At 50.2% G+C, this 24,666-nt stretch overlaps 1 protein-coding gene and 2 long non-coding RNA genes across 4 annotated transcripts; 1 reads left to right on the top strand and 2 right to left on the bottom strand.

Annotated features, from left to right (window-relative positions):
• Positions 1–1,370: 1,370 nt before the first annotated feature.
• LOC138224671 (uncharacterized) lies at positions 1,371–2,446 on the bottom strand. The gene is made up of 2 exons (XR_011183115.1): positions 2,360–2,446; positions 1,371–2,268 (listed from the first exon to the last, which is right to left on the bottom strand). It is a non-coding gene; the product is annotated as an uncharacterized lncRNA (long non-coding RNA).
• On the top strand, positions 1,947–2,457 carry LOC138224670 (uncharacterized). The gene is made up of 3 exons (XR_011183114.1): positions 1,947–2,029; positions 2,122–2,302; positions 2,377–2,457. It is a non-coding gene; the product is annotated as an uncharacterized lncRNA (long non-coding RNA).
• Positions 2,458–12,678: 10,221 nt separating this feature from the next.
• Positions 12,679–22,000, bottom strand: LOC102687321 (Fc receptor-like protein 3). Of its 2 annotated transcripts, XR_011183234.1 has the most exons (14): positions 21,603–22,000; positions 20,809–20,844; positions 20,074–20,325; positions 19,658–19,906; positions 18,744–19,037; positions 18,251–18,547; positions 16,514–16,822; positions 15,739–16,062; positions 15,539–15,655; positions 15,327–15,422; positions 15,116–15,169; positions 14,514–14,542; positions 13,149–14,353; positions 12,679–12,996 (listed from the first exon to the last, which is right to left on the bottom strand). XR_011183234.1 is itself a non-coding variant. In XM_069182841.1 (13 exons), the coding sequence occupies exons 1-13, from the start codon at positions 21,628–21,630 to the stop codon at positions 14,210–14,212; spliced, it is 2,229 nt and encodes a 742-aa protein (XP_069038942.1). In that variant the 5' UTR covers positions 21,631–22,000; the 3' UTR covers positions 12,679–14,209. The 2 variants fall into 2 exon arrangements, 1 of the variants encoding a protein (XP_069038942.1); XM_069182841.1 differs by having other exon boundaries at positions 12,679–14,353.
• Positions 22,001–24,666: the final 2,666 nt, after the last annotated feature.

A 24,666-nucleotide genomic window follows, 5' to 3' on the forward strand; every position in this document is an offset into this window, starting at 1 on the left:
CACACCAGTCCCACCAGCAGCAGGGTGACTGGGCCACAGCCCCACACTCACCTGCAGGGCTCCTGTCTCCTCCCTCTCAGACAGGCTGGGCTCCAGCACACTGCTGGCTCTCTGCTTCAGGCCCGACTCCCTCTCCTGAGCCCCTGTGGGTCAGCTGTCCAGTCACAGGGCTCCAGGCTGCAGCACTTCACATGACCACTAGAGGCACACCTCTTCCATGCTCTTGGGTTTTATTTCCAGTGTCTGTGGAGGAAACTGTGGTCTTCGTGGTGATGAGAGAGCTCTCTGCTAGTCATTCTATCGAAGAGTTTCGGGGGAACTTCTGATATGAGCTCTGTGCCTTGCGAGGGGTGAGATTCTCATGGAGAACAGTGGAAAGGTGAAGCCTGATTGTCCACATGTATAATTCAAGTCTAATTCCATCATACTGTCAAACTCCGAGCTGCTCAATACAAACAGATGGAGTCACACTGTCTCACTGCAACACCTTTCACAGTGAAGCAGAGTCCTGTGCAACAGGCAGGACTGACAGCCCCTCTGAACACTGTGCAGGATCACAGCAGCTCCAGATCACTGCAGGATTCAGCGCAGCTCCAACTCTCCTCCATCTTCACAAACATCATCAACTCACTTCATCTGAGCTGCAGTTGAGCAGTGGCTCCTGCAGTCCAGCTGTGCTTCTGCTCCGTCTTTATTACAGAAGGGGCTCCTGCTCTCAGCTGTGGGGTAAATCGCAGTTTTAAAACTTTTATATTTGGCGGCTCTGAATAATCCGCGCGGCGCTGTGGCTCGTCGTGTAGCGCGCTGGTCTCCGGGCGGTGGTGAGAGTCCGGGTTCAAATCCCCAGACTGATGTGCGGTTGGTGCTGATCTGGGTTCAAGCCCGCAAAGAAAAGCTTTTGTAAAACCCGAAACACAGGAGATGAGCAGAGATACTACTTTTAGAATTGCGAGAACAGAATTATTTTCATTTTTTCCCAGATTCGACAGATAGTATAGCTCACTCTGCTAAACCCCGACTCTTACACATCTCCACCCCGGGTTCGAGACCCGCCTGGCTCGGCTGATATTTTTCTCTCGGGCTGAACTTGCGCTCTTCCGATTGGCTGTTCTTACACCCACCTCTTCCACACGCTGATTGGACACTAACACTGAACCTTCAGCACAGCCACACCCCCTTTCTCAGTCACCATGGTGACGGGACGCGTTCCCTCAGCAGCGCGGAGCGTCATCCTTCACCTGCCGGCCTGCGAGTGTCCTCCGACGGCGGGGCTCTAATTGAGGCCGGGGATGGAGGCTGCAGTCTAGGACGCAGGCCTCTCTACACCCCTGTACCCCACCCCGCAGACCCCAGAATAATCAATTAGCCAATTAACACTCAGCAGTTTATTACAGCAAATGATGATATAGAACATAAAACAATGACACTATACAGCAGTGTTATTCAGCAGGTATCCACACATTTCCATCTCGGTCCCCGGTGTCTCTTATTTTGCTACCTTTGTTGTCCTTTTCGCGCTCATTAGGGGTTCACGTTATAAATAGGGGCGTGTCTGTGCTCCAGGCCCGTGCAGGCTGGGGTCAGGGGAGGTGGGGGGACTCCGGCGGCTCGCTGGCTGGGGGAGAGGCGGCTGGTACCCCGCTGCTCTCCCGGTACAGGCGCTTTGCTCGGCTGCCGGAAAAAAAAACATGCATTAATTTTTTTACAGGTTTTAACAAAAGCAAAAACGTTTTCTACGAGAAATGCATTTCAAATGTTTTAACTCTCTCGCTTTAACCTTTACAGCAGGACAGCCGGCGTTTCGAGAGCAAGGTAAGCGGTTTCTCTCTCTCCTCACACCGGGGGTTTCGGTTTTCACACCGGGTCTCACACGGCTGGGCTCCAGTTTTCTGCGGTCAGTTACCGGTAACTGGAGTTACCAGTTTCCCCCAGTTCAAGCCAAACAGACCGGTCGGCGCGTCTTCGTGCAAACCGGCTCCGGAGAAAGAAAACCCAGCCGGACCTGCAGCTGCACAGTGAGTCGATACCGGTAAGAGAGACGAAGTCCCTGTGAAAGTGGTTTTCAGTCCTAAACGAGCCTTGAAGCTGCGTTTTCCTGACCGGGTCTCTCTCGGCCTCTAGGAAGAAGAGACTCGGACTCGCCTGTGAATCCGCCGCGGAGCTCCGGTCACTCGGTACACGGGTGGGTCTGCGCTCAGGTCTCCACGCCGAGAAGGACCCGACAGCCGCCGTTTAAAGCCCGGAGCCGCGCCAGGATCCTGCAGAAGCCTGGAATACAAACGAGAAAAAGCTTATTAAACAAGTAAATAACAAAATACAACACAAGCAGTTAAAAGAAGCTGAAGCACGATTTTAATACCACGTTTCTCTCCGCAGAGTTGAAGCCACACGTCCTACGGCCTTTCCGGCAGCTCCGACAAAATTAAGTTGCGAAATTCATTGACTTCTCAAGCCCCATTTCATGACACTTTCCACTCGGACCGCGAAAAGCCGACAGCCCAGAATCCTTCTCCAGCTAAACGGTAAATTTGACGTCGGAACCGCTAAACAGCCGCGGATTGAAGTCTAACTGCAGACGGACCGCACCTGCCTTCTCATTCAGACTCGGCCAATAGGGGCGGCGGATCCCGGAGCTGCTCGTCTCTGCTGCTAAACAGCGAGTTTTCAAACAGGGACACAAGAGACCAAAAATCTCCTAACAGGGACAGTTAAAAATTAAAAGGACAAATTTAGTTTTATTCGGAGCTACTCAGCTTGCAGCCCTCCCAGTGCACTCCACTGAAGTAATCTGATTCAACCAGCTGCTTAATTACTGCTGATCCTGCTAATTATCAATGCAACAGCACTGGGTGCAGCTACACTGTAATGCAGTGGACTGGAGAGGCTGCAAGTAGCTCTGATTCCAGTATCAAGGTCCCACCTTCACACTGCAATACCCTGAGACAAGATGGGCTCCCACACTGACACTACACTGCCCACTCATGCTCTTTATTCACCTCAAGGCAACACTGCTCACGGGGAACACAAATAAGGAACAAGCAGGTGTCGACTCCACACTGGAAAGGAAACAAGAAAATGGTTCTGGCTGTGGAGTTGTGTGTGTTGGGAGGCCATCAGGCTGCACAGAAACAGAACAGGAGTCTGAAGAGGCTCTGAGACTGAAAGCAATAACTTTTACACCTGTGCTCAAGCCATTACCTCACCACATCCTGCCCAAATTATTAAACCTCATTCTCAGCACTCATTACTAAACCAGTTTAATTTCTCTGGTTAATACACTCTCCTGTGATGAATGTTAATGGTTCCTGCCCCTCGCCTGCTTTCTGACAGCATCCAAACCACTTCTGCGCTTGTGTTGGGGTGAACTCGACTGTCGCAGGGGAAGGACATGTTTTCTGATGATGTGGAGTGAGTCTGAATCCTGCAGTTAGTATGTGAACATGATTCAGATATCAGGACTCTGCAGTGACAGTGTTAAGGACAATTGTAGCTGTTGTCTCACACATGAAGAAAACTCCAGAGCCAGAATAAATGTTCTTCTCAGTGTGGAATTCTCCCCTACTTGTTCCTCTGCAGCTCCCACACTGACACTCCTCTCCACTCGGAGAACATTCAAACAGGCAGGTTTTTCCTACAGCTGAACAATCTCCTTTCACCAACAGCCTCAGCTGCACTCCCACCCCAAGACACTCAGATCTTTTTCATGGTCCAGTGGAAGAATTCTAACAGCCCAGAATATGAACAAAGCACATTAATTCATGTCACTGGCCCTGTCTGTCAGCCCCTCCTGTCAAGGTCTATTGATACTATGGGACACTGGAAAATGCAGGTTTTCATTGGAAAGCTACAGTGTCCTCCATCATTACTGCAATGAGTCAACTTTACAGTCAAGCAATTTGTTCTTGATCAGGACAGAAATATTATCCTGGTTTTATTCTGTGGTAATTCTCTGCATACATTTGATCATATTAGAATAAAAAAAATGTTCAACTTTCTATTTTGACATTACTGGGACACATTCACTTTAAATACATTTCAGAGTGTAGAAGAGGATGTGCTTGTATATCCCTGTGAGACAGTAACTGTCTGAGGTCTGAGACCCATTGAGCTCACTGCCCTCTGTAATCATCTGAGATGCTCTGCTGTTGCCACCAAGTTCTTATTTAGTCTTCAGGTGGTCATACTTCAATTGTTTATCCTTCTGTCAATAGGGTTGAAATCCAGGCATTAGACCCAACAAGTTAAGGTGTTTCTACAGTTATTCTCCTGATGACCTCCTTGGTTGCATTATAAACTGACTCAAAGCTACAACACCTGAATATTTGATGTGTGTCCTCTGAGCTGAGATGTAGATGACATGTATGGTCCCTAACTAACACCACCTCTAATCCTACTCCTGTACATGTGATCTCCATCTGAGGTCAGAGGACATTGAGGTGTTGCTGGAGCTCTCAGCTCTGAGTCCACAGCCTTCAGGTTTGAGCTTCAGTGACCCAGTACACTAGTGCTGATGGAGACAGACAGGTGAAGGAGTCTCCTCATAATCTCCTCAGGCCAGGCCATGACTCTCACAGGAGGTGCTGTTCTCTGGAGCATCTGCAGCTCCTTTCTTTCTCCACACCTGAACCTGTCATTTCTGTCCTCTGAGCACATGCTGAAGCCTGGTGGAGGGAATGTCATAGCCTAGGGATGCAGGAATGTCTCAGACTGGGTCACTCATCTTCATTGAGGATGTAGCTAATGATGGCAGCAGCAGAGTGATCTCTGAAGTTTACAGCAGAAAAAGGCTTCCATACTTAATGGACAGTGCTGCACCATGCAGCATGACAATGACCCAAAGCATCCAGTCAGTGCAACCAAAGAGCTCATCCGGAGAAAACAAACAGGTCAAGTGTGTCTGCACATCTCAATCCAACTCTGTATCATGCTAAAGCAGTGACTTCAAGTAAAAGCATCTCAAGAACAAGCGATACCTCATCTTCAATGATGACACTGAGTATAGTGAGCTCATTTACTGGTTTACACTCTGAAATGTATGTAATATGGATGTGTCCCAATATGTCAGATCACATGACATGATGAGGATTAATTCACCACTATTCCTGCTGTTCATCCACACTCTAAAAAGGACTGAGATTATGATTTCCAAATTGAGGAGAATCTGATTGACAGGGTGAGTTGGCTTAGACCCCCACACCCTGACATCACACTGACACTCCTTCACTACAGCTGCAGCACTGAAGTAATCTGCACTAATGTGGAAGTCTGACATGTACAATTCCTCAGGCATATTCTGTAATTGTCTAGAAATATCAATAATATTCTAGATCATTTAAGATGTAAAACCAGAACACTGAACTTGTTGCTGGATTTGTCAGCTACACCTCACCGTCTTCTGCAGGAACAGCTCAGTCAGGAGGTCAGCAGGAGGAAACAGTGGACAGTCTTGTACTGGCCAGGCCAGTCTCCACATTTAAATCCTCCAGAGCAGCATTTTACAGGCTGAAGAAAATCAAAACCACAAGAATAGACAACTTGAGCTGCTAAGAATACTGAGCTGACTGTGTCCAGACTGCAGGCAGTTACTGGCTCAAAGGCAGCTTCACCCACATGTTTCCCAGTCTTTACTGTCACTAGAAATGACAGCATTGAACTGGCTGTGCTTGAATATGATCAAATGTATGCAATTCCAAAAATAAACTGTATGTTTTATTCTGTTTGTTATTCATCGTCTCCTGTTCATGAATAAACAGTGCTTGACTGTAAAGTTGTGGCTCATTGCTGGGGGTACTGGGTGCAGATCTAGGACGAGTTTTCCTGTATTTAACAGTGCAGGGGGTTGACATGATTTGCTGTGGAACTGAGGGACCTGTGCTCAGGGGCAAACTGAGAACTATATCTCGTTATGGGAAGCACTTGATTAGTAGTAACACCCTGTTCAGTGGAGTGCTCTGCACTCGGGTTTTAACTGTACAACAGGCTAGAGCCCCTTCAGTGATCCAGTGCTCAGTATCCCGCACTGTCCCGGGACAGATGTGGTGGCAGTACTGTACAGCACACCTCGCTTTGCATGACCTCGGCTCATACACATTCCTTAGATTTGTAAGTTATTTTTAAAAAGCCAAGACTGACCCAGACCGAGTTAAAATTTACAACCATTGTCCTGGTGAGAGTAGCGTTTAAAAAGCACAACCCAGCTCAGACAAACAGACCGCGTTTCTGTCGGCGCTGCAGCGCGATGTGAACAAACCACGTCTTGGTCAACTTCCTGACGCCTGTGTAGTGATTGAACGTTGAAATTAATCAAACTTCATATGGTTCCTAAATCCGAATCGAAATTAAAGCGGGCGAGCATTTCTCGTGACAGTAAGAACACAGTCTGCAGGTCTTGAGCCCTTTTTATTCCAAATTCATTTTCCCGACAGTGGGACGAGCCCGTGTAGCGCAAAGCGAGCTGCGCTGTACTGCCGAGTGATTCCCTGAGCCCCTCCGCCAGCGCAGCTCCTCACTCCTGTCTGATGACTGTCGCTGCGCTGCTGCTCAGGGCTGAACTCCGAGCTCTTACCTGCTTGTCTTGTGTTGCTGGTCTCCCCTGGCTGCATAGTGTAATTGTGTTATGCTTTATACCCTTATTTGCGGTAATAAACTGCTGTAAGTGTAAATTGGTTAATTGATTATTCTGGGGTGTGGAAGGGTGGGGTACAGGGGTGTAGAGAGCCGTGAATCGGGTCCCCCTGTGAGCAGCCACACCAAGCGGCTCGCAGCGCTACAGTCTCCGGGCACCGGGCTGTCGTGGTCGGGAGTCGGGAGCCGCTGGTCTGAGGCCTAGACTGCAACCTCCATCCCCGGCCTCGATTAGAGCTCCGGCGCCCGAGGACACTCGCAGCCCGGCAGGGGAAGGATGACGCTCCGCGCTGCTGAGGGAACGCGTCCCGTCAGTATGGTGACTGAAACGGGGTGTGGCTGTGCTGAAGGGCGGGGTTCAGTGTTAATAATGTCCAATCAGCGTGTGGAAGAGGTGGGTGTAAGAGCAGCCAATCGGAGAAGCGCAAGTTCAGCCCGAGAGAAAAATATCAGCCGAGCCAGGCGGGTCTTGAACCCGGGGCTCCGAGGAGATGTGGAAGAGTCGGGGTTCAGCAGTGTGAGCTATACTTCCTGCCAATTCTGGAGTAACTTATCTGGCAAAATGTCAGTAAATGAAACTAAATACTAAAAGTAGTATCTCTCCTCATCTATTGTGTTTCGGGTTTTACAAAAGCATCTTTGTGGGATAGAACCTAGGTCTGCAAAAATCAAAAATAAAAAAAAACCCAGCTGAGAGCAGGACCCCCTTCTGTAATAAAGACAGAGCAGAAGCACAGCTGGACTGCAGGAGCCACTGCACAACTGCAGCTCAGATGAAGTGAATTGATAATGTTTGTGAAGATGGAGGAGAGTTGGAGCTGCGCTGAATCCTGCAGTGATCTGGAGCTGCTGTGATCCTGTACAGTGTTCAGAGGGGCTGTCAGTCCTGCCTGTTGCACAGGACTCTGCTTCACTGTGAAAGGTGTTGCAGTGAGTCAGTGTGACTCCATCTGTGTGTATTGAGCAGCTCGGAGTTTGACAGTATGATGGAATTAGACTTGAATTATAAATGTGGACAATCAGGCTTCACCTTTCCACTGTTCTCCATGAAAATCTCACCCCTCACAAGGCACAGAGCTCATATCAGAAGTTCCCCCAAAACTCTTCGGTATAATGACTAGCAGAGAGCTCTCTCATCAACACGAAGACCACAGTTTCCTTCACAGACACTGGAAATAAAACCCAAGAGCATGGAAGAGGTGTTCACAACCTGATGTTTAATTGAAGAACAAAAATAAGATTAAAACAAGTGACTAAAAGTTTGCTCAGCAGTGTTTTATGATGTTAAAATAGTACATTAGTGTAGTGAATATTCAGAATGAAGGAGTGAAGGAACAGTCAGCTGATATTGGTGTCCATTCCTGAGGCTGGTACAGATTCTCCAGAGGCCGTCCCTGAGAAAATACCCACAGCAGTGTAGGAGCAGCTCAGACAGAGGGATCAAAGAGCACAACACAGTTTACTACAACAGAGATCATCTCCTTTCAACACAACAACTGACAACACTATTCCACATCATGATAGCAGTTATAAGATTGAACAGAGAGAGACAATACAAACATAACACACAGCAAACTGAAGAGATCCAGCAGAGACTGAGTGTAAGATCTGTACAGGTAAATATATAAAGTAACATATATGAAACAGATATTCAACACATGATGTCTCTGTCTATAAATATTCAATGAAGTTTCTGGAATAAATAACATTTAAATGATGACATTCAGGGAATTAATTTTAAATAAAGATGAAACCACAATCTGTATTCTTTCTATATCTATTCTAGGGCTTGCAAAATATATAATAGTAATATAACTAACTTTTCAGTTCACACAGATAAACAAGTAATCTGTATCTGTCTTCTAGATCTCTCATGTACACAGTATTGAGCTACAGAGGAGACAGAGTGGAGCTAAACCAGCTGGTTACTGGGTTAACTGGACCAAACAAACACCTTTTCCCAGCTCTTCAGCTGCTGCTGATATAAAAACACCTGGATCATCCACAGACACTGACCCCTCCTCCAGGACCAGGACTGGACAGCCCTGCTGCAGACACACTGACCCCTCCAGGACCAGGACTGGACAGCCCTGCTGCAGACACACACTGACCCCTCCAGGACTGGACTCCTCTTTCTTCCTTTATTGTCCCAGAGGGGAAAGTGTTTATGCAGGCAGGTAAAAGACACAACACAATATACAGCACATTTAACACAACAAGAGCCCATTCATAAAATGTACAATCCCAATAAATTTATAAATAAAGTAAAATCTCCCCTCAGTTCTCACAGCTTCTGTTAAAGACGAGCTCTTGTCCTGCCTACCTCCTTCCTCAGGTCTGTGGAGTGAACAGTGGACTGTCCAGCTGGTCCTCATGATCACAGCTCAGGGACTCAGCCTTTGGAAAGGTCTGAGCTTCAGTCTTGTTTCTCCAGTAACAGTTAGAAGACGCGCTCTGACACACGAGGGTCTCGCCATCATCGTCTTCTTCATCATCATCTTCATCTGCACGAAGGTTCACGATCAATGAGGCTCAACGTGTCTGAAGCAGAAATAAAGTTTCCACAGCAACTCGTGTTACGGAGTGCCGTGATTTCATGTGACAAACAAAATACGAGACAAACAGCAACAGTTTACATCTACAGCACTAAAAGCCGCCTCGGATTTTTCACAAAGAAAGGCGCCACCGATTAAATATCTCTTTTTGCTCAATAATAACTCCTTCTTCGCTTCCTACCCTGGCTATGTCCCTGACCTATAAAAGCGATACATTGATGACTGTGTCGGTTCGCCACATGCTCCAACGATCAGCTCCAGTTCTTCCTGCACCATTTCACCAACTTCCACCTGTCCCTCAAATATACGGTTAACATATCTTCCACTGCTCTTTCGTTTCTAGACATCAACTTCTCCATCAATTGCCCCCGACTCTCCACTTCAGTTTATTACAAACCCACGGATTCACACAGCTACCTCCTGTACAGCTCATTTCACCCCAAACACTAAAAACTCTCCTTTTTCACAGTTCCTTTGGCTACAACGACTATGCAGCGATGACATAGACTTCGAGAACCAAGCCCTCAAAATGTGCTCGTTTTTCACCAACAGAGGATACCCCAGCAGTGTGATTGACAGGGCTCTTGCCCGAGCCAAAAACACCCCTGGGACCATCAACCCGATCAGGAACTCCCGCCATAACAACCGCATTCCTTTGGTGCTTCCTTACCACCCCAACACACTTCCTATCCCCAGGACCATTAACCACAACTTTTCCATCCTACAGGATGATCCCTCCATAGGGGCCCTCTTTTCTGATCGCCCTATCATCTCATATCGCCGACCACCTAATCTGCGCAACCTTCTTGTTCACAGCTCCCTTGACCGTCCTCAGCAACCATCCACACCAGGCACTTTCCCTTGCAACAGAGCTCGCTGTATCACCTGCAAGTACACAGCCACCACCACACTCATTCAAGGCCCCTCAGGACAATTCCGCATCACCCAGAGGGCTTCTTGTACCTCCAGCAACCTTATTTACTGTATCTCATGCAGTAAATGCCCAGCCATCTACACTGGGGAAACAGGAAGGAGACTCGGAGACCGCTTCAGAGAACACGTCAGGGCTGTGAAGATTAAAGATCTCTCCAAGCCCATTGTTTCTCATTTCACCTCTGACGGCCACGACCACTCTAATCTCTCCGTCTGTGTTCTCAAAGACGGTTTTCCGAACTCATACATCAGAAAGACCACCGAGACCAAAATTATTCTGCAGCTAGGATCACACATTCTCCCTTCCCTTAATGACAGACTATTGTTCTTTTAAATTTTCTCCATTCATTGGAAGTTTCATTTCACACCTCTCTGCACCCATTCTGACTTCACACCTCTTGATTGGCCTCTCTTTCTGTCCCCTGCTCCCGCCTCTCACTCCTCCTCCCTCCCAGCCTTTGTTCTCCCGCTACTTTACTTTGCCTACTGCCCTGTCTCCCTCACACCTGAAGAAGGCTCCACGGCCAAAACGTTGTGTTCTCTTTCTTCTTTTTTTCAGCATGGAATAAACCTATTAGTTGTTCCTTTGCAGCCTACGCATGCTGACGCAGCTACCCACCTGAACTACTAACTCCTTCCTAGCTTGATCCATAGGCTTCATATTATTACTCATAATTATTTCTAACTTTTTTAATTTCTATTTTTTAAAGTTAATATCCAAAGACATCTCCGATGTCCACATATTCACACATCAATTGTATTTTTGTAGGATGATCCACAATAATGGCAGTTTTGATTCCTAAACACGTTAATAACATTTGTAAAATAGTCTTACCCAGGACACATTCGAGCATAAAGTCATAATTATATTGTAACGCTTACGGCCGACAGATCAAAATTTTAAAATTTTAACTCAAGTCTTAAACATGACCAATATATAGAGCAGCCTAGAAAAACAATCTAGGATAAATATTTTAATGTTAAAAGACTAAGCGAACAATGTAATATTGTCTAAATCAGTTCAAATGTCGACATTTAAAGTTGCAGTAACACTGTGAAAAGCGATGTCAGAAGGTGACATTTCACAGTGTGGCCGCCAGGCGGAGACACTGCTACACGTGTCTATGGAGGCTGTTCTAATGAAACCCTTTTCAGTTTCCAGCTGTGCTCCACTGACCGCGATGTCATCTGTACCCAGTCCAGCTCATGGCCCTGAGCCTCAGTGGGATGCTGTGCTGAAGGTGCCTGAACACTTGTCTCTCGCAATGGTCTTCCTGAACATGTCTTTTCATCAAGCTAACTGGCTCAGTGCAGTGTGCTGACTGAAATCATGTTCTCATCACAAATGTTCTACTGGAGGGTCAGTTCCTGTGTTCGTCTCTTTGTCTTCTGATTTTATTTTTCTTCTGAGTTTTATTTCTTCCTCCATCACCTGCTGGTTCTGACAAGCTGGCTCTGTGGCAGGAAATTAACTTGTTTTCCACAGCAGTTTGCCTGCAGATCTTTCAGCCACTATTCTGTTAACTGTGCTAGTCTGCCACAGTCCAGAACAGTTTGTCTGACTTATTTCACACAGTCCTGGAGAAATCTGTCCCTGCCTGTCACACGTGTGTCTATTGATCTGTCTGGATCAGAGATCTGTCACTTTTCAGCTATGAGCGGTTGTTAAATCTTGGCAACAAAACACATTCATTGGCGTTATTGAAAAATGTATACATTTTAAAGTAAGCATAAAACCATGAACTTTGTGAAAGTACTGTAAATCACAATGTTGTTGCAAACTCGCATAGGAATTGTGACGTGAAGTAGCCCTTCCTGCTCACTAGTCATTGTGCTGGTGTTTGAGCGAATAAGTTCCGGTTGTGCAGCAGAAATGTTCCAACGATCGGCATGCGAAGTTAACAAGTAGTGTTGGTCTACTAAATTGAAAGCAATCCTGTATTTCTGCTGGATTAATGGAGCCGGATTCCCGTCACTGGAAGTTTTATTTCCTCGTTCAGAATTGCTGACTCTGGTGTGGGGCATTCCTGGAAATGTAATCTATTTTTCTTTGTAAATTGGAGGTTTTAAACGTTACTGTGTAAATTTGAATTTCGCTGATGTTTGAAATGCACCCATCACTGCAAATTCTGTCTAACCTGAAATATAAAAATAGTTTAGCAGTTCCTCTTTAAAGCCGTGATCAGGGATAAAATCTGAAGGTCTGTGTCCCCTCTTACACTCACCCTCTTTCTACAATGTGCTGAAGGCTGTATTGATCCTTTTGTAATTTATCCTGTATTGATTTTTGTGTCTAAACCCATCTGTACAGCTGTCAAACTCCCTACATCTCATTCCAGCTGTGCAGATACAGCTCCCGTGTGAGAACAGTCAGTCTGATTAGTTTGACGACACCTTGTGTGTCTTTGCCTTCCTCACAAGACGGATCTGTCTGCTGGTCTCTCTGCAGCAGGTCCCTGATCGCTCTGCTCTAACCTCCTCAAGAGGTGCAATTTTACTTTATTTCCGCACAGCTGACTAGTACTGTGGCTTTGAGAAATATAAAAGAGTAAAGAAAAACTGTCAGTGGTGTTAAATATTCTTAGTTTTATTGTCTCCAATTTATTACAATGCCACAGTAATCAGGCAGTTGAGCACAGGCGTAGAATTGATTGCTTTCAGTCTCAACCTCTTCAGACTCCTGTTCTGCCTCAAGGTGTCCTGATTCTCTGTAACCTGATGGCCTCCCGACACACAGACACCACTCCACAGCCAGAACCAGTTTCTCGTTTCCTTTCCAGTGTGGAGTCGACACTCAGATTGCTTCACATCTTTCAGGCTGCGGTGTGCAGGGGGCTGTGCTTCAGCAATCGACAGGAACACACTCGTGTCTATCTGCCCCTATCTGCCCCTAAGTAATAAAAGGACACTTTGAGGGACAGTGGATTCTTTATTCAAACTCAAGGGGCTGTACAGGCATGTCTGAGGAGCTGCAGAGCCGCCCGAGTGGACACAGGGATCGGACATGTACTGAAGAGCACAGGGCTAGAGTAGCACCTGTCGCTGCCCTGGGTCCGAGTGAGAGACGGCAGACAGGAGCTCCCCTCTGCGCTGAGCTCTTGTCCGGTGCCTCATCAGGCCTGAGGAGCTGCTGCTCTGTCAGACGTGCAGAGCTGAGCGAGTTTCTCGTCTAGTTCTGCTTCTCTGGAAGGAAAGAGAAACAGTCTTCTGACTCAGTATTTCACTCTGCAGCTGCTCTCGCACTGCTGACATTTAAAAGGGGGCTTTTCTGCTCCGCTCGCCTCTCAGTTCCTCAGCTGCGCTCTCTAGCGTCCCCGAGGAAGAGGAAGAGATTTCTGTGGTGGAAAACGAACAAGAACGGAGCCAGTTTCAGGCGCACGTGTCCCCCAGGTTCTTGTAGGCTGTAAGGGAAAAGATAAGGAGGAAAGGCCCCTCACACCTCAATAATGGATGGGAATACAATCAGAGTATCTGTTTAGCGCCCCCCGGTGGTGGGGTGGCGGTATAACAGTCACGATTCCAATGGGGACTGGCTGTCTGACTCAACAGTCACCCAGTCAGCGGGAGCTGCACTCCTGAGGATCGATCTTGTGTGTTTCAGTGGTCTGGAGTGCACTTGTGAGCTCACTGTACTCCATACAGACCCCACCACCCCACCAGCCCCCCAGCCCTCCTGCCCTGGGAGACACAGCTGCCCCAGCGCTGAGGCAGGTGCAGGGCGGGCCTGCTGGTCCGATCTGTAGCTGCCGAGCAGAACTCCAAACCCGTGTCCCTGTTGGCCAGAGGAACAGCCTTTTACCACTGTGGTTCGCAAGTGCCCCCCCGTCCCATTCCCAGTCCCACTCCCAGTCCCAGTCCCAGTCCCACTCCCGGTCCCGCCCCAGTCCCTGTCTAGTCCCAGTCCACCCCAGTCCCTGTCTGGCCACCCCCGGCTGGCAGCCCTGCTGGGGGACTGCAGGCAGGTCTGGGGGTGAGGGCTGAGCCCCGTGCTCTCCTGTGCGTTGTGACCTGGAGGGGTCAGCGGGGTCGAGTGGGCGGAGCCTGGGGCTCCTCTTCACACTGGGGGGCGGCGCTGTCCCATGATCCTCTGGCCGTCGCTAGGCGACGTTCTCGTACACGCTCTCCAGGTTCCCATACAGCGGGCTGGGGCTACTGGGAGGGGAGGAGCCAGGCTCGGAGGTGGGCGGAGCCAGCTTGGAGTAGATCACTGAGTACTCCAGGGCGTCTTCTGGGCCGTGAGCCTGAGAGAGAGAGAGGTCAGAGGACAGAGGTCCACACTGAGGACACGCAGGGCAGGACAGAGGTCCGCACGGAGGACACACAGAATCCAGCAAAGAGAGCTGGTAAATCACACAGACAGGGGACAGGGGCGGACAGACACAATGACAGAGGAAGACTTACGTTCTGAGTGTTGTCTGTGCCTCTCTTCACTGAAAGACAGAGGGAGGAAACAAGTCAGTTTCTGTCAACTCCACTCAGATGAGACTGATCCTCAACACAACATTTCTACTCCAACACCCAGTCCAGTCCAGTCTCACACCCCGTCCAGTCCACCTCACACCCAGTCCTGTCTCACACCCAGTCCAGTCTCACACCCAGTCCAGTCCAGTCTGGAGGTCAGGCTGTGATTGTGCAGGGAGTCCCTAGCTGTGTGATCCCCAGCTGGACCCCTGGCAGTGCTGATCCACAGAAGAGTTCTGGAGTTCTGGAGAGCTGTGGCTCAGGTGTGACTCTGACTCAGGTCTGACTGACTCAGGTCCGACTCAGGTCCGACTCAGGTCCGACTCAGGTCCGACTCAGGTGCGACTCAGGTGCGACTCAGGTGCGACTCAGGTGCGACTCAGGTGCGACTCAGGTCTGACTCAGGTCTGACTCAGGTCTGACTCAGGTCTGACTCTGACTCAGGTGCAACTCAGGTGCGACTCAGGTGCGACTGGGTGTCTTTCCACGCCCTGGCTCCTCCCTCTGAATTAATTATTCTGTCATTTAGCCTCACGGCTCACCTTTTGACTTCTTCTTAATGTCCACCATGGCATACAGGAGGTTTCCATCGGTTTCTGTAAGACAGCAGCATGCTGGTCACGCCAGTGGCGATCATCACAGCAACAGCAGTCCTCCAATCCTCTCTGCCTGTCTCCACCAATCACAGAGCTCTGCCTGTCTCCACCAATCACAGAGCTCTGTCGTTCCACCCCTCTGCCTGTCTCCACTTACCGGCAGCCATCAGCTGGGTGCCAGGCCTCATCTGAGGAACAGGGGGCGCTAGACCATCTCTGGGGTGGGGTTCCTGTGGCACTGCTGTCTTGGGAGCTGCAGGATGAATCATGAGGCCATTAAGGAAGTAACTGGGGTTACTGTGCTGGCGGAAGGGCCAGTTCCGGGACCCTCCGAGCCGGAGCACAGCGGACGCGGAGTCTCACACTCACCCTCTCCGACCGCCGCCCTCCTCTTCCTCCTCCACAGCATCCACAGCCCTGCTGTCGCCACAGCAACGGCCAGCATCAGGACCACGGAGACGGCTGCGGCCGTGACGGCCCCCACCCCTGCAACACAGACAGGGAGGGGGTTCACACCTGCTGGCCCCGCCAGCGCCCCCCGTCGGCCCCTGCCGGCCCCGCCGCAGTACCTGGGACGCGAACCTCCACGCTGTTGCTACGGGTGCTGTTGTACTGGGGTATCCCTCTCAGCAGGCGGTTCTGGGCGCTGCACTGATACCGGCCCTGGACCTGGGAGTGCAGGGGGTCAAAGGTCAGCCTCCCGCCCTCAGGGCTCAGGGTGTAGGGGTCCCCCAGCCCGCTGGTCAGGTTGAGCTTCTCTCCATCCCGAAACCAGGAGACAGAGTACGGGCCCGTCCCCTCAAGCACTGAGCAGAGCAGAGTCACGCCCGGGGTGGGACTGTCGGGGTGTCCCGTGGAGGGAGAGACAGACAGGTTCACTCTGGAGACAGGTACTGGGAGAGACAGAGAGACAGGTCAGTACTGGAGACAGGCACTGGGAGAGACAGAGAGACAGGTCAGTACTGGAGACAGGCACTGAGAGAGACAGAGAGACAGGTCAGTACTGGAGACAGGCACTGGGAGAGACAGAGAGACAGGTCAGTACTGGAGACAGGCACTTTGAGAAACAGAGAGAGAGGTCAGTACTGGAGACAACCACTGGGAGAGACAGAGAGACAGGTCAGTACTGGAGACAGCCACTGAGAGAGAGTTGGGTAATTGTAGACAATAACGACATTTTAACGATTTGACTCAGTATCAGGTTACCAGTAAGAATTCCAATACTTCAATGCAATTCAGACACTACTCCTAATGTTATTATTGCTACCACTTATATGTGTTCTTGCGTAACTACCTCACACTAATATTACCATGGTAAAACACTGTTATCGAATAGTGATTCACCTACGACCGTGATGTTGATGGCATCACTGCTGCTCTGCTGCTCCGAAAGCTCGTTGGCTGCCTGGCAGCGGTAACTCCCAGAATCCTCCTCTCTCATGAGGGACAGGCTGAAGTTGACGGGCTGGGAGGGCTCCACTTGCTGGGACGGCAGCTTGGAGATGTTTCCCAGACCGTCTCCGTCTTCCCAAAACACACTGAGGAAGATTGGGGGGGTCCCTCTGGAACAGACGCACTGGAACACGACTTCTGAGCCCACAGTGCGGATGGGGCTGGAGCTCAGGAGAGAGAGGGTGGGAGGGGACACGGGCACTGGGAGAGAGACCAGAGTGAGAGAGATTAATACAGGCCCTAATACAGACCCCAGAGACACTCCTCACACACAGAGATTAATACAGACCCTCATACAGACCCCAGAGACACTCCTCACACACAGAGATTAATACAGACCCTTATACAGACCCCAGAGACACTCCTCACACACAGAGATTAATACAGGCCCTAATACAGACCCCAGAGACACTTCTCACACAGAGATTTTAATACAGACCCTAATACAGACCTCAGAGTCACTTCTCACACAGAGATTTTAATACAGACCCTAATACAGACCTCAGAGTCACTTCTCACACAGAGATTTTAATACAGACCCTAATACAGACCCTAGAGACACTCCCCACACACAGAGATTAATACAGACCCTAATACAGACCCCAGAGACGCTCCTCACACACAGAGATTAATACAGACCCTCATACAGACCCCAGAGACACTCCTCACACACAGAGATTAATACAGACCCTAATACAGACCCCAGAGACACTCCTCACACACAGAGATTAATACAGACCCTCATAGAGACCCCAGAGACACTCCTCACACACAGAGATTAATACAGACCCTAATACAGACCCCAGAGACACTCCTCACACACAGAGATTAATAAAGACCCCAGAGACACTCCTCACACAGAGAGATTAATACAGACCCTCATACAGACCCCAGAGACACTCCTCACACACAGAGGTTAATACAGACCCTAATACAGACCTCAGAGTCACTCCTCACACACACAAATTAATAGAGACACTAATACTGACCCCAGACTCACTTCTCACAAACAGACACTAATACAGACCCCAGAGACACTCCTCAGACACAGAGATTAATACAGACCCTAAAACAGACCCTAGAGACACTCCTCACACACTGAGATCAATACAGACCCTAATACAGACCCCAGAGACACTCCTCACACACTGATATTAATGCAGACCCTAATACAGACCCCAGAGACACTCCTCACACACTGATATTAATGCAGACCCTAATACAGACCCCAGAGACACTCCTCACACACAGAGATCAATACAGACCCTAATACAGACCCCAGAGACACTCCTCACTCACAGAGATTAATGCAGACCCTAATACAGACCCCAGAGACACTCCTCACACATAGAGATTAATACAGAACCTAATACAGACCCCAGAGACACTCCTCACTCACAGAGATTAATGCAGACCCTAATACAGACCCCAGAGACACTCCTCACACATAGAGATTAATACAGAACCTAATACAGACACCAGAGACACTTCTCACACACAGAGATTAATACAGAACCTAATACAGACCCCAGAGACACTCCTCACACATAGAGATCAATACAGACCCTCATACAGACCCCAGAGACACTCCTCACACGGAGTGCATGGACACTGATGAGCTGTGCTCACCCAGTACAGTGACAGAGATGGGCTGGCTCAGGGTTTCCTGCTCTTCCTGCCCGTATGATGCCCAGCAGGAGTAATTTCCTCCGTGCTCTTCAGTTACAGTCAGCTTCATCTCTGCCCTCTTGTCGGGGGACAGCTGAAGGTTCAAGCGCTCAGTGTGCCTGCCGGCCTGTCGGTGCCACCCAAACCACAGGGGCACAGATGCCTCATCCACGGAGCAGGAGAGCGTGAGCACGGCGCCCTCCAGCACGCGGCCGTCCACGGGCACGGACCCGGCGCGCACACCCCAGACAGGGAGACCTGAGAGATGATCACGATCATTACCACCCTGCAGTTCCGCGCTCCACCAGCCGGGGGCAGACTGGGGGTCAGAGAAACAGGAGTTTCTCACGCATCACGTCTAACCTGCCCCAGACTCGAACCCGGGAGGCAGCAGTATTCCCACCCAAGCCCTAAGCAGGCCCGATGCCTCCCAGCTCGCTCCCGGCTCTCTCACCCTGTACTTGGATGTTCACGGGGGCGCTTCTCTTGGAGACACTGCTGCTGCTGGACAGCTGGACCGCGCAGGAGTACGAGCCGTTGCTCCGGCTGAACTCTGCCCGCGCAATGTTGTACCAGGGCTCCCTCAGGGAGACAGCCAGAGGCTGGGAGCCTCTGTAGAAGCTGTACTGCAGAGGGCGAGCTGGCTGGGACACCTGGGACACCTGGACCTCACAGTGCAGGAAGATCGGCTCTCCGTCCAGGACAGTGGAAGAGGAGAGAGCTGTGAGAGACACGGAGCGGAACAAGTCTGCAGAGAGAGAGGGGGGGAAAAGTGATTTCGTCTGTCCATCTGCGTAGGGACAGTATGGACAGGCCCGTGCCTGCAAAACCACTGCAGGGCTCTGAGTCTCTTAGACCCAGAGAACAGCACCACAGAGTGGCTCTGAACTGCGTTTCAAGACACCAGGGGGAGTTCTAGGAAGCATTGAAGGAAACGCCCACCTGCTCTCTGCTGGCCTGTGTATGAGCCACAGCTGATACCGAGTTAAGAAGCAACTCACAGATCAATTAAAAACACAATTCTGCTGCTGTCCAGATCGAGTCAGGTAATATTTCTGCTTTTGTGCTCCTCAGAATCACACCAAGACAAACAGCCACCTGGAGCACTATCAGAAAAACAGGTTTGCAGGTAAGAGCTAAACCTTGTTACAGTTTCAACAGGCTCCACAGTCTTATACTACAGCTCAGTATGTGTCTCCAGTGTGAAGGTTATAGGACTTCCTTGTTTCTTGTAAGAAACACCTGGACCCCTCGTCCTGCTGAAGCCAGAGGTGTGTTAGTGGCTGATTCTGCCAAGTCGACTGTGTGAAAGAGCTGCAGCTCGTCTATGAAGAGACCTCAGTATTCAGTCCTACAGCACACACCTACCTCTCACAGACAGCTTCACGTTGCCTGATTTTTTTCTCTCGTTATAAGAATTAATTTCACATCTGTAGGAGCCCTCATCTCTCTTTGAGGCAATATCAATCCTCTTGTTTAGCAGGGACTGGGACTGGAATTGAATTCCATCTTTGTAGAAGAAAGCTTGGGAAAACCAGTGTTTATAATGACAGCGCAAAGTCACAGTGTCCCCTTCTGTCACAGTTTGGGGCCACAGCTGCAGGACCACAGAGGCATCTACAGGAGAGGAGACACAGCGAGAGAGAGAGGAGATCACGGAGAACAGCTTAGTAATAATCACACACAGCAGGACAGGAGACACAGGGAGAGAAACTGTGTCTCACTGACAGGCGGACTGTCACTTACTGCCAAAGACTGAGTATCACAGAAGATCACAATCTTACCGATCACTGTGATGGGCACTGGGTCACTCATAGCTGTATCTTTCCAGTACGATCTCTGGCAGGTGTAGTTCCCACTGTCAGTCACTTCAGCTGAGTGTATGGTATACGTGTCACCATATGACAGAAAGTTCCCATCTCTGTACCATTGAAAGTTCCAGTACATTGGAGATGTCTTGCACTTCAGAGTGACCTTATCTCTGGTCAGTATGTCCTTCCACGGGGGGTCAAGGGTCAGGACAGGTTTAACTCGAGCTGGGGGAGATAATACAGAAACATTCAAGCTCAAATCAGGCTGAGCGAAGAGAAGAGCAGGCTGACACACACTCACACACACACACTCACACTCACACTCACACACACTCACACACAACACCACACAGGCTGAGTGAAGAGAAGAGCAGGCTGACACACACACACACACACTCACACACACACACACACTCACTCACACACACTCACTCACACACACTCACTCACACACACTCACACACACTCACACACACACACTCACACACACACACACACTCACACACACTCACACACACACACTCACACACTCACACACTCACACACTCACACACACACACTCACACACACTCACACACACACACAGTCGAACCAGGTTACACCGCAGAGCTACATGGCCTCAGCCTCTTGCAGGAGTCTGCCAGCTGAACACACACACACACAAACACAGCGTCGAGGAGCGCAAGGATGAGCACGACAGCGTCTCACCTGCACTGCTGAATCCTGGGACGAGCAACGCAATTACTAGGAGACAGAGAGAGAGGGGATATAGAGTCAGTAGTGTCAGCAGAGAGCATCAGGACACCCGGGATTAATGTCAGTAAAACAGTTCTGCAATCCAGTAAGTTCAAACCAGTTCAATCCAGTATCAGTCCAGTAGCTCCAGTCCAGTGACTCTACACCAGTACAGATCCACATCCCAGTGACTCCAGCCCAGTGATCTCACACCAGTACAGACCCACAGCCCAGTGACTCCAGTCCAGTGATCTCACACCAAGACAGATGCACAGTCCAGTGATCTCACACCAGTACAGATCCACAGTCCAGTGACTCCAGTCCAGTGATCTCACACCAGTAAAGATGCACAGTCCAGTGACTACAGGCCAGTGATCTCACACCAGTTCAGATCCACAGTCCAGTGATCTCACACCAGTACAGATGCAGAGTCCAGTGATCTCACACCAGTACAGATGCACAGTCCAGTGACTCCAGTCCAGTGATCTCACACCAGTATAGACACACAGTCCAGTGACTCCAGTCTAGTGATCTTATACCAGTACAGATACACAGTCCAGTGATCTTACACTAGTAGAGACACACAGTCCAGTGACTCCGGTCCAATGATCTCACACCAGGACAGATGCACAGTCCAGTGACTCCGGTCCAGTGATCTCAGACCAGTACAGATGCACAGTCCAATGACTCCAGTCCAGTGGTCTCACACCAGAACAGATCCACAGTCCAGTGATAATTTTCATCATGAAAGCATGAAGGCGTCTTACCTGATATCCAGGTTAGAGAATGACACATGTTGCTGCTGGCTCTCTGTACCTGTGAACAGTGTGTCTAGTGCAGTAAGAGCTAGGTCATGCTGTAATACTCACACTCCTGGCTCTTGAGACCTGTGAGGTCTGGCAAGCAGCGACTCTCTCTCCCTGTCGGGCTCTCTAGGGGACGCAGTGTCATGTGTCTGGGGCTCTGTGCTGCGGTACTTCCTCTTTCGCACTCTCCGAACAGGAAGAGCTCAGGCATGAGTGACACAGAGACGTGTTCTTTCCCAACCACACTTTCCACTCCCACCCTCTGAGCACTGCTATCGCATCTCTATCAGGGTTGGACACACTGACACAGCCCAGTCACAGGGCTCTAGACTCTTCTAGTCCCTGTGGACACACTGACACAACCCAGTCGCAGGGCTCTAGACTCTTCTAGTCCCTGTGGACACTGACACAGCCCAGTCACAGGGCTCTAGACTCTTCTAGTCCCTGTGGACACACTGACACAACCCAGTCGCAGGGCTCTAGACTCTTCTAGTCCCTGTGGACACTGACACAGCCCAGTCACAGGGCTCTAGACTCTTCTAGTCCCTGTGGACACACTGACACAGCCCAGTCACAGGGCTCTGGACTCTTCCAGTCCCTGTGGACACACTGACACAGCCCAGTCACAGGGCTCTAGACTCTTCCAGTCCCTGTGGACACTGACACAGCCCAGTCACAGGGCTCTAGACTCTTCCAGTCCCTGTGGACACACTGACACAGCCCAGTCACAGGGCTCTAGACTCTTCTAGTCCCTGAGGACACACTGACACAGCCCAGTCACAGGGCTCTGGACACTTCTAGTCCCTGTGGACACTGACACAGCCCAGTCACAGGGCTCTAGACTCTTCTAGTCCCTGTGGACACTGACACACACCAGTCACAGGGCTCTAGACTCTTCTAGTCCCTGTGGACACTGACACAGCCCAGTCACAGGGCTCTGGACTCTTCTAGTCCCTGTGGACACTGACACAGCCCAGTCACAGGGCTCTGGACTCTTCTAGTCACTGTGGACACTGACACAGCCCAGTCACAGGGCTCTGGACTCTTCTAGTCCCTGTGGACACAGACAGCCCATTCACAGGGCTCTAGACTCTTCTAGTCCCTGTGAACAGTGTTGCAGTGAATGACATTTTTTCTCAATAATTTAAACATTTAAACTGGTTTTATACATTTTGCAAAAATGAAAGAACATGTCCCAAAAGGAAGACTGTCAGCTGAATGATCAGCAGAATTATAACAAGAGAAAGAGGAAGAAGTATCTGAGACACAATCCCCACACTCTGTCTGACCATCCACAGCTCTGTCTGACCATCCACAGCTCTGACAGACCAAGCGCAGCTCTGACTGACCAAGCGCAGCTCTGACTGACCAAGCGCAGCTCTGACTGACCAAGCGCAGCTCTGACTGACCATCCACAGCTCTGAGTGACCATCCACAGCTCTGACTAACCAAGCGCAGCTCTGACTGACCAAGCGCAGCTCTGTCTGACCAAGCACAGCTCTGACTGACCAAGCACAGCTCTGTCTGACCAAGCGCAGCTTCGACTGACCAAGCGCAGCTCTGACTGACCATCCACAGCTCTGACTGACCAAGCGCAGCTCTGACTGACCATCCACAGCTCTGAGTGACCATCCACAGCTCTGACTAACCAAGCGCAGCTCTGACTAACCAAGCGCAGCTCTGTCTGACCAAGCACAGCTCTGTCTGACCAAGCACAGCTCTGTGTGACCAAGCGCAGCTCTGAGTGACCAAGCGCAGCTCTGTCGGACCATCCACAGCTCTGTCTGACCAAGCACAGCTCTGACTGACCAAGCGCAGCTCTGACTGACCATCCACAGCTCTGACTGACCAAGCGCAGCTCTGACTGACCAAGCGCAGCTCTGAGTGACCATCCACAGCTCTGAGTGACCAAGCTCAGCTCTGACTGACCAAGCACAGCTCTGAGTGACCATCCACAGCTCTGAGTGACCATCCACAGCTCTGTCTGACCAAGCGCAGCTCTGAGTGACCATCCACAGCTCTGAGTGACCATCCACTGCTCTGACTGACCAAGCGCAGCTCTGTCGGACCATTCACAGCTCTGACTGACCAAGTGCAGCTCTGTCGAATCATTCACAGCTCTGACTGACCAAGCGCAGCTCTGACTGACCATCCACAGCTCTGACTGACCATCCACAGCTCTGTCGGACCATCCACAGCTCTGTCGGACCAAGCGCAGTCTGACTGACCAAGTGCAGTGCTGTAACCCCAATACTCCAGCACTGTGCTGCAGACCTCTGTCAGCTCTGTTCACAGCTGAGATTGAGCCCCATCAGTGCGAGGAGGACACTGCGAGTTCCAGACAAGCCTGGCCGTCTGCTCTGACGCCCCTGCTGTTCCTCTACTTGAGCACTCAGTTTCTGACCAAGCGCAGCTCTGACTGACCAAGCACAGCTCTGTTGGACCATCCACAGCTCTGTCTGACCAAGCGCAGCTCTGTCTGACCAAGCGCAGCTCTGAGTGACCATCCACTGCTCTGACTGACCAAGCACAGCTCTGTCGGACCATTCACAGCTCTGACTGACCAAGTGCAGCTCTGTCGGATCATTCACAGCTCTGACTGACCAAGCGCAGCTCTGTCGGACCATCCACAGCTCTGACTGACCAAGAGCAGCCTTACTGACCAAGCGCAGCTCTGAGTGACCAAGCGCAGCTCTGACTGACCAAGCGCAGCTCTGAGTGACCATCCACAGCTCTGACTGACCAAGCGCAGCTCTGAGTGACCATCCACAGCTCTGTCTGACCAAGCGCAGCTCTGAGTGACCATCCACAGCTCTGACTGACCAAGCGCAGCTCTGACTGACCAAGCGCAGCTCTGAGTGACCATCCACAGCTCCGACTGACCAAGCGCAGTCTGACTGACCAAGCGCAGCTCTGTCTGACCAAGGACAGCTCTGACTGACCGTGTGAAGCTCTGACTGACCAAGCGCAGTGCTGTAACCCCAATACTCCAGCACTGTGCTGCAGACCTCTGTCAGCTCTGTTC

The sequence above is a fragment of the Lepisosteus oculatus genome, chromosome 23 (assembly GCF_040954835.1).
Source record: "Lepisosteus oculatus isolate fLepOcu1 chromosome 23, fLepOcu1.hap2, whole genome shotgun sequence".
Taxonomy (NCBI): Eukaryota; Metazoa; Chordata; class Actinopteri; order Semionotiformes; family Lepisosteidae; genus Lepisosteus; species Lepisosteus oculatus.